Source organism: Babylonia areolata, chromosome 28, assembly GCF_041734735.1.
Source record: "Babylonia areolata isolate BAREFJ2019XMU chromosome 28, ASM4173473v1, whole genome shotgun sequence".
Taxonomy (NCBI): domain Eukaryota; kingdom Metazoa; phylum Mollusca; class Gastropoda; order Neogastropoda; family Buccinidae; genus Babylonia; species Babylonia areolata.
This window is the reverse complement of record NC_134903.1, coordinates 3,804,643-3,814,642: the sequence shown is the minus strand read 5'-3', so window position 1 is coordinate 3,814,642 and position 10,000 is coordinate 3,804,643. Positions and strand designations below refer to the sequence as shown.

The 10,000-nt window shown below is 44.8% G+C and overlaps 1 protein-coding gene across 1 annotated transcript in view; it reads left to right on the top strand.

Moving 5' to 3' along the window:
- Window positions 1-7,982: 7,982 nt before the first annotated feature.
- Window positions 7,983-10,000, top strand: part of LOC143301892 (uncharacterized) — a 16,875-nt gene continuing 14,857 nt past the window's right edge. Inside the window, exon 1 of the mRNA XM_076616321.1 lies at window positions 7,983-8,057. Coding sequence (XP_076472436.1) covers window positions 8,029-8,057 — 29 coding nt within the window. The 5' untranslated portion in view covers window positions 7,983-8,028. The remainder of the gene's footprint in view (window positions 8,058-10,000) is intronic.

The following is a 10,000-nucleotide window of genomic DNA, read 5'->3' as shown; positions in this document are numbered from 1 at the left end:
GTTTACAATTTGTGAAATGTTTTTGTATAATTATGTTTTGGCTGGCAGTTTACTTGTGTTATATGAGTGGGTGTGTGGATGCGAAATGGTGTGGGTTGTGAATTCGTGTATGTGTACGTTTTTTTTTCTTTTTTTGTTTGTTTGTTGTTTGTTTGTTAATGAGTGCGAAACAGAAATGCTACTGTATGTTTCATTATCGCGCGATTCGTGTATGTATGTATCTATTTTTTCAGTTAAAAAAAATCTGTTTCTTATCTCTTTTTTGTTGTTGTTGTTTTTTTTCCTTTTCTTTCTTTCTTTAAAAATAAAATCGATGTTTATGTTTGTTTTGTTCTGTTTTCTACTATCTAGATAGCTTGATGTAAAAAAAAAAAAAAAAAAAAAAAAAAAAGCAAAAAAAGCAGTTGTTGCTTATTCAATTACCATTTTGAAATAATAAAAACAAGAGAGGCAAGGCCTTCAAGACTCACTTGTGGCAAATTAAGTCCCCTAGCATTAATTACAGAGTAATTTCCTTTTTTTTACTATCTGCACCAAAACGTTTGCAAAATAATTAAAACTTCCATGCTTAGCAAAAGAAGTTCCTGTTTGAACAATTGAACCAAAAATGATGTTAGTGACTGCTCTTGTTGTTGTGTCAGAATATCAGATCAAAGTGCCAAGTTTAGAGAATACAAAAAATATAAATATAACAGTAAATGCAGTTTGCATATAATTAGGCTTCATTTTTTTTGGTGCCCATCCCAGAGGTGCCATATTGTTTTAAACAGGATGACTGGAAAGAACTGAATTTTTTCTATCTTCATGCCTAATTTGGTGTCAACTGACAAAGTATTTGCAGAGAAAATGTCAATGTTAAAGTTTACCACGGACACACAGACACAGACACAGACACACACACACACACACACACAGACAACCGAACACCGGGTTAAAACATAGACTCACTTTGTTTACACAAGTGAGTCAAAAATGACTTGACTTCCCAGCAATGACAACGTTTATCAAGCTTATCAATTAATCAATCAGTGATGAACCGGTTCCTACCTACGAAACTCGCTGATACAACCATTTGAACCCCCCAATGAATGTACACGTACTTTCCAATAAGATTAGTAAAGATGTACTGTATTACATGGGATTGTATTGTAACCTAAAAGGTGGATAAACAAACATTTTAGTTTGTAACATTCCAAATGAACTTTTCTGTTCACTTTTGAAGGAAAGGGAAATTCCTGCCACGTTGTTTCTTCTTCTCGTTTTACTTTCTTCTTCCCTCTTTTTTCACGACATGATAAACAAAATATCACCGCACAGCGAGTTATAAACTTGTTTTCATTTTGCAACAATAACAACAACGACATCAAAAATCGTCAACGGTAATTGTTTATGTTCTTTGTGTGTCTGAAAACTTTCACAAACTAGTTTTTTCTCATTAACTGATATATGAAACATAGTTATAGAAAATGACATTTATTGCCGGAAAGGGCAGGGGCTCGATCTTTTCCATGAAGATTTTTTATTTTTATTTTTTTCTGGTCGCAACAACGATTTAAATCAGAGATATGCAGACTACCTTACACTGTCAAAAAGTTAACTTGGCCAGTGTTATTTATAACAATCAGCTGTAGGTTCTTTAGAAACCCGTGTGTATATTTTTTTTCGTTTCCGGACTTTGAAAGCAAGCGCACTTTATCTTTAACGGTCTGACCGTAAAGTGGGCAGTTTTCATGCCCTTCCCCGCTGATAAACTGGAGAGAGAGAGAGGGACACACACACACACACACACACACACACACACAGTGTCATTAATTTTTTATTGCGACTGTTGACAGGCGTGACGAACAACTCAGCACGACACAACCTCACAGCCCACGTCACACACACACCACACACACACACACACCACACACACACACACACACACACACACACCACACACACACACACACACACACACACACACACACACACACCACACACACACACACACACACACACACACTGAATACACGTCACGCATACAGCATGACTGACTGACCGACCTTGTAGAGTGTGAAGACGTGAAGAGGGAAGGGGGTGGGGCGGGGGTGTGGGAGGTGGAAGGGTGGCTGTTTGCGGGAGGGGGGGGGGAGCAGGCGGGTTGGGGAAGGGCGGAGTGGGGGGGTGGGGGGGGGTATAATGTGGGTGAATGTGAGTTGGTCAAAAGGTTCCACAGCCTCTCTTGGACAAGGGGGTAGGGGTAGGAGGGGGGGGCGGGGGGGGGGGGGGGGGGGCCGAGTCCTAGCGCTGGGCATAGGAAGGCTGGGCCCACTCCTCTCCTTCCGCCGGTTAATTTTACTTCCACAAGTCAAAATGACTGGGCTGAGTCAGGAAAAATTGACAGCAACTGGGAGGGGGAGGGTGTGTGGGGATGTGGGGGTGGGATGTGAGATGGGGGTGGGTGCGGGTGCATGGTCAGGACTTCAGCTTTTCCTACGACGAAAATCAGCAATAGCCACATTTATTTTCTTCACCTCCACTCCTCTGTGTGACTGATGGAGTGAACGGCCACGCCTTGTTGTGAGCACTGCTCATTCCGTCTGGAGGGGAAGAACTGTGGACATTGCCCGAAACTCTTCACAGCGAGAGGAAGAACTGTGGACATTGCCCGAAACTCTTCACAGTGAGGGGAAGAACTGTGGACATTGCCCGAAACTCTTCACAGCGAGGGGAAGAAGTGTGGACATTGCCCGAAACTCTTCACAGCGAGGGGAAGAACTGTGGACATTGCCCGAAACTCTTCACAGCGAGGGGAAGAAGTGTGGACATTGCCCGAAACTCTTCACAGTGAGGGGAAGAAGTGTGGACATTGCCCGAAACTCTTCACAGCGAGGGGAAGAACTGTGGACATTGCCCGAAACTCTTCACAGCGAGGGGAAGAAGTGTGGACATTGCCCGAAACTCTTCACAGTGAGGGGAAGAACTGTGGACATTGCCCGAAACTCTTCACAGCGAGGGGAAGAACTGTGGACATTGCCCGAAACTCTTCACAGTGAGGGGAAGAACTGTGGACATTGCCCGAAACTCTTCACAGTGAGGGGAAGAACTGTGGACATTGCCCGAAACTCTTCACAGTGAGGGGAAGAGGTGTGGACATTGCCCGAAACTCTTCACAGTGAGGGGAAGAACTGTGGACATTGCCCGAAACTCTTCACAGTGAGGGGAAGAACTGTGGATATTGCCCGAAACTCTTCACAGTGAGGGGAAGAACTGTGGACATTGCCCGAAACTCTTCACAGCGAGGGGAAGAACTGTGGACATTGCCCGAAACTCTTCACAGCGAGAGGAAGAAGTGTGGACATTGCCCGAAACTCTTCACAGCGAGAGGAAGAAGTGTGGACATTGCCCGAAACTCTTCACAGCGAGAGGAAGAAGTGTGGACATTGCCCGAAACTCTTCACAGCGAGGGGAAGAACTGTGGACATTGCCGGAAACTCTTCACAGCGAGGGGAAGAAGTGTGGACATTGCCCGAAACTCTTCACAGCGAGGGGAAGAACTGTGGACATTGCCGGAAACTCTTCACAGCGAGGGGAAGAAGTGTGGACATTGCCCGAAACTCTTCACAGTGAGAGGAAGAAGTGTGGACATTACCCGAAACTCTTCACAGCGAGGGGAAGAACTGTGGACATTGCCCGAAACTCTTCACAGCGAGGGGAAGAGGTGTGGATATTGCCCGAAACTCTTCACAGCGAGGGGAAGAGGTGTGGACATTGCCCGAAACTCTTCACAGCGAGGGGAAGAAGTGTGGACATTGCCCGAAACTCTTCACAGTGAGGGGAAGAACTGTGGACATTGCCCGAAACTCTTCACAGCGAGGGGAAGAAGTGTGGACATTGCCCGAAACTCTTCACAGCGAGGGGAAGAACTGTGGACATTGCCCGAAACTCTTCACAGCGAGGGGAAGAAGTGTGGACATTGCCCGAAACTCTTCACAGTGAGGGGAAGAACTGTGGACATTGCCCGAAACTCTTCACAGCGAGGGGAAGAACTGTGGACATTGCCCGAAACTCTTCACAGTGAGGGGAAGAACTGTGGACATTGCCCGAAACTCTTCACAGTGAGGGGAAGAACTGTGGACATTGCCCGAAACTCTTCACAGTGAGGGGAAGAGGTGTGGACATTGCCCGAAACTCTTCACAGTGAGGGGAAGAAGTGTGGACATTGCCCGAAACTCTTCACAGCGAGGGGAAGAAGTGTGGACATTGCCCGAAACTCTTCACAGCGAGGGGAAGAACTGTGGACATTGCCGGAAACTCTTCACAGCGAGGGGAAGAAGTGTGGACATTGCCCGAAACTCTTCACAGTGAGAGGAAGAAGTGTGGACATTACCCGAAACTCTTCACAGCGAGGGGAAGAACTGTGGACATTGCCCGAAACTCTTCACAGCGAGGGGAAGAGGTGTGGATATTGCCCGAAACTCTTCACAGCGAGGGGAAGAGGTGTGGACATTGCCCGAAACTCTTCACAGCGAGGGGAAGAAGTGTGGACATTGCCCGAAACTCTTCACAGTGAGGGGAAGAACTGTGGACATTGCCCGAAACTCTTCACAGCGAGGGGAAGAACTGTGGACATTGCCCGAAACTCTTCACAGCGAGGGGAAGAACTGTGGACATTGCCCGAAACTCTTCACAGCGAGAGGAAGAAGTGTGGACATTGCCCGAAAATCTTCACAGCGAGACCCTAGCACTGAACAATCTGGTGGAACAGTGTTCCACTTTGAAAGATCTCAATACACCAAGACCCCAGCACTGAACAACCTGGAGGAACAGTGTTCCACTTCGAAATATCTCAATACATAGTATACACCAAGACTCTAGCACTGAACAACCTGGTGGAACAGTGTTCCACTTTGAAATATCTCAATACAAGACCCTAGCACTGAACAACCTGGTGGAACAGTGTTCCACTTTGAAATATCTCAATACACCAAGACCCTAGCACTGAACAACTTGGTGGAACAGTGTTCCACTTTGAAATATCTCAATACAACAAGACCCCAACAATGGACAGCTTGAAAAAACAATGTTTTAGTTTGAAATATCTCAATACAACAAGACCCCAGCACTGAACACCTTGGTGTAACAGTGTTTTAGTTTGAAATATCTTAATCAAACACAAATACAGTGAATTCACAAGGACAGGAAGCAAACCTTTTATCAAGTCTTGCGTAATGAACACACACACACATACACACACAGATACACACACACACACACACACACGAAGCAGGATGAGGGATGGATGGGTGAAGGGAAGGTGGTAGGGGGGTGGGATGGGGGTGGAGGTGACATTTTGACGATTGAGTCACATCCTCCGGTCACCTGATTGTTGGATGGATGCACGTGTGGAATGCTGCAGGTGGGTTGCAAAAGGGTGTACGTGTTTCAAAAGCGTTTAGAAGTGGTTAATGTTAAGTTTTTTTGGTGTTTTTGTTGTTGTTTATCTTGTGTGTGTGTGTGTGTGTGTGTGTGTGTGTGTGTGTGTGAGAGAGAGAGAGAGAGAGTGTGTGTGTGCGCGCGCGCTTGTGTGTGTGTGTGTGTGTGTGTGTGTGTGTGTGTGTGTGTGTGCAGTGCGTGCATGTGTGAGTATGCACAAGTTTTTACATTGATATGCACTTGTATGTATCCTAATTTCTACTGTATCCGTGTTTGTGTATGATTTTCGATTTATGTTCGTACCTTGTTATGTACTACCCCCCGCCCCCCCCCCCCCCCGCCCCCCCAATATTCCTTGTGACCCCGGTACACTTGGTAATAAAGACATATTCTATTCTATTCTATATTGTACTTCTCACACTCCGCTGCTTCCTATTACTACTGTCATCACCAAGGGATGGTTATTTCCAAACTGTGCCCCGAGATCTGCTCAAGGTGCTTAGCAAAACACGTGATGAGCCATCATGGATAAAACAGTACAGAACAGACGGGCGCAATAGCCGAGTGGTTTAAGCGTTGGACTTTCAATCTGAGGGTCCCGGGTTCGAATCACGGTGACGGCGCCTGGTGGGTAAAGGGTGGAGATTTTTCCGATCTCCCAGGTCAACATATGTGCAGACCTGCTAGTGTCTGAACCCCATTCGTGTGTATACGCACGCAGAAGATCAAATACACACGTTAAAGATCCTGTAGCCCATGTCAGTGTTCGGTGGGTTATGGAGACACGAAAATACCCAGCATGCATGAACCACGACAGAGTCATCGGCAAGTCGATGTTGGTCGTGTAACGGAAAGAGGAAGAAGAAGAAGAAGAAGGAGAAGAAGAAGACGTTACATGAACTGTCTACAGTCACCAGTATGTGTAGCGGGGCATGAAACAAAACTCCTTTCACGTTATCAGTGTTACATATACACACCAAATTGTACCTAGCAAACTACAGACACACATGAACATAATGTGCCAAACAAACTACACACACACACACACGCACGCACGCACGCGCGCGCGCGCACACGCACACATACAATCACACAATTTAAACTGTTCCTCAAAGCCATAGGCAGTGTATGTGTGGAGTGGTAGTAGTGGTGGTGGTGGTGGTGAGTTCGAAATCAGCAAAATTATTAGGATATTTTTTAACTCTTTAGTATGTCTGTATGGACACACACACACACACACACACACACAAATATATATATATATATATATATATATATATATATATATATATATATATATATATATAGAGAGAGAGAGAGAGAGAGAGAGCATGACATACAGCTTTCAGCAACAATATAACATTGTCATCTCTCTCTCTCTCTTTCTATATATATATATATATATATATATGTGTGTGTGTGTGTGTGTGTGTGTGTGTGTGTGTGTGTGTGTAACATTGTCATCTCTCTCTCTCTCTCTCTGTGCGATGTTTAAATGGTCAATTACAACCACACATTTGAATTATGTTATTGCCTCCTGGCTATGGCCTTGATCATCTGCGTCGGATTCTCTCTCTCTCTCTCCTGTGTGTGTGTGTGTGTGTGTGTGTGTGTGTGTGTGTGTGTGTGATTCCCTCTCGCGATGTTGACCAACACACCTATCACCTCCACCTCATCAGGTGACAGTTGATGGTCATCGCACGAACGGACACACCACCACCACCACCACTCGGTGAGTCAACTTCCTACAACTCAGACGGAGAAGAAAACAGCAATGACGACTGTATTACTCTCGCTACCACTCTCCACACCCCCTCACTACCCACACACCCTCTTTATACCTCCCACCCCCCTCTTTCCCCAACCCTACCTGCCAGATCCAAATTATCCACCTGCCAGTTCCCTGCACACGTCATATCCCGCCCTCATCCGGGTACTGACTCCTTTATGCAAATGAGCCTCCGCTTCGTTTTTTGCTACTTGGGATCCCGGCTGCGGCTGCTATAATTATACAGTGCGGTCTTTACTAGGCGTCTTGTCCTTAAGTGGTGTTGCGAATCCGACACATCGTTAAAACGGCTAAGTCGTTGGGCTTGCACTACACTGCACTACACTACACTACACTACACTACACTACACTACACTCTACTCCACTCCCTGGGGAGAGCAGCCCGAATTTCACTCAGAGAAATCTGCTGTGATAAAAAGAAATACAAATACAAATACACACACATACGCACACACACACGCACACACATACTCTCTCTCTCTCTCTCACACACACACACACACACACACACACACACTCACACACTCACACACACACACACACACACATAAGGACGCAACACCCAATTGGGGACCACATCCCTCGTGTTTCCCTCTCCCCCCCCCCCCCCCTCACAACCCCACCTCCCCCACCCTTCACGCCTTGCTCACCTCTCCCCCCCTCCCCCCACAACCCTCTCCCCCTCCCCCGGTCTACCTTTCAGGGAGTGATGACGTAGGGGTAGGAACCACCTATAAATGGTTGTGCTGCTTCATATTCCGTCCGTCTTACGGATTGGGCTGACAGTGTACGAAGCCGAGACGAAGTGTCTTTGTACTGGAATGCAGATGCAACGTCGTCAAAAATCTAGGTAAAGTGTCTTTTTACCCTTATATTATGAACGAAAAGACGAAGTAAAGGGGTTTGAAAATTGTTGGCATTTAGTTTTCGAGGTAAAGTAGTTTATTGTCTTTTTTATGTATTTGATTATAAAGTAAACTGTTCTTTGGGGTTGATATTCCGTCTTTGTACTGGACACATCAGCACACTAAGACGAGACGGAGTATCTTTGCACTGGAATTCAGATCAAAATCCAGGAAAAATTCTGTCTTTTTACTGTATATATAGTGAACTGCAAAACGACATGATTCCCCCCCCACCCCCCTCCCAACACCTCCCTCCCCCCAGTTAAACAGTATTATCAAAAGGACGAACTTTTAAGCTTTTGCTGCGAATTGTAATATTTTATTGTAATTTCTGATTTTCTGGTTGACATTCCGATATCAGTTACCACATGTTTGACAATACAGAAGACTGTGGGGTCCCAGTACCGCGAAGCCCCAACGAAAAGAATACCATTTCGGCAATTCCGAAGAATCGAAAACAAAACTGCTTTAATGGATTGATTCTATAAACAGAAAAATTCTTCGGTATATTCCTTTGAAAATGGTACAAATTATAAGTTGTAGAGATTTAAAAAAAAAAAAAATTTACTATCAAAATCATGAAAGATAGTATGAAGGTGTGGATCTAGATCAATAGACTCAATCACGTATATACGATGCAAAGCAGAATGATGTATGTAGCCATATCCTGGTTACCCTCTTTATAATAAATACATGAACTTGGTGCAGAAGTTATGGAATATGATAAACATGGGACGTTGTTCACATCTGATGATTTATAGCTCTTCATTTTGCTTCCAGCAGATGATGATCTGCTGTCAGAAACAGTGGCTGGTTTGCGAACTGAGTTCACAATTCACACAGGTTAGCTCGTTCTCTTGAACTGAAAGCCAAACAACCTGGACAAATATGATGTATAAGTGTGTTCCTAAAAGTGGCTTACTTAGCAGCAAGAGAAATACTGACAAAGAATAATGCTAGAAGTTAATGCCTGAAAATATGCAGGTGTATTATTTTCTACAAACCCTAACCTATATGCAGTATATAGTTCTGCAGTATGTATCGATTTGTTCAGTAAAGGTGCAGTAACATTATGATTATGTATTTGGGCAAGCTGTGTTCTCTTAGTAATGAAAGCATGCTTCTGTTTCTGCAGTTGTTGGATTCACAGGTTCAACCCATTGTCCGTTATGGTGCAGAAGTTTTGGCTCATTGATACTTCAGCATGTCACATTGGTTTAGATTTATATCTAAAGATAAAGAATAGTAGAACGCCAGATGTCGATGTGTCATTGAACAGCCAAATCAAGGTATGACGTCACTCCATGACGCAGTTTCATGACGTGGTCGCCTAAATTCGCTCACTCCCAGTGCTGTACGGTGTAAAAAAAAAAAAAAAAAAAAAAAAAAAGTGAAGGAATGGCTTCCATTAAAGGGTAAAGTCTATCTACCTAGTTGATACCCCCACACCCCAAACCTTTGGGCGAATTTTGTGCAAAATGGAGGGAATAGCGGGTGGGTGGGTGGGTGGGGGGACGCTTACAAAGGTGTTTATCAACCTGAAAGTTTGAAAGACAAACCGCATATACAACAACAACAGCAGCAGAAGCAGAAACATTGACAACAACAACAGCAGCGCCACTATACAACCATCACGGACACCAAGAACAGCAACAACAACAACAACAGCAATTACAAGAACAACAACAACGACAACAACACACACACGCACACACACACACACACACACACACACACACACACACAAGAACATCAACCACACAACCCTTCCTCTACCAGAGAGAAAGACAGAAGGGGGGGGGGGGGGGGGGGGGTAGTTTCACCAAAAAATGCTAATCAAATACGTGACCGTAAGCACAGAAGGTATATATCTATCTATCTTTCTATC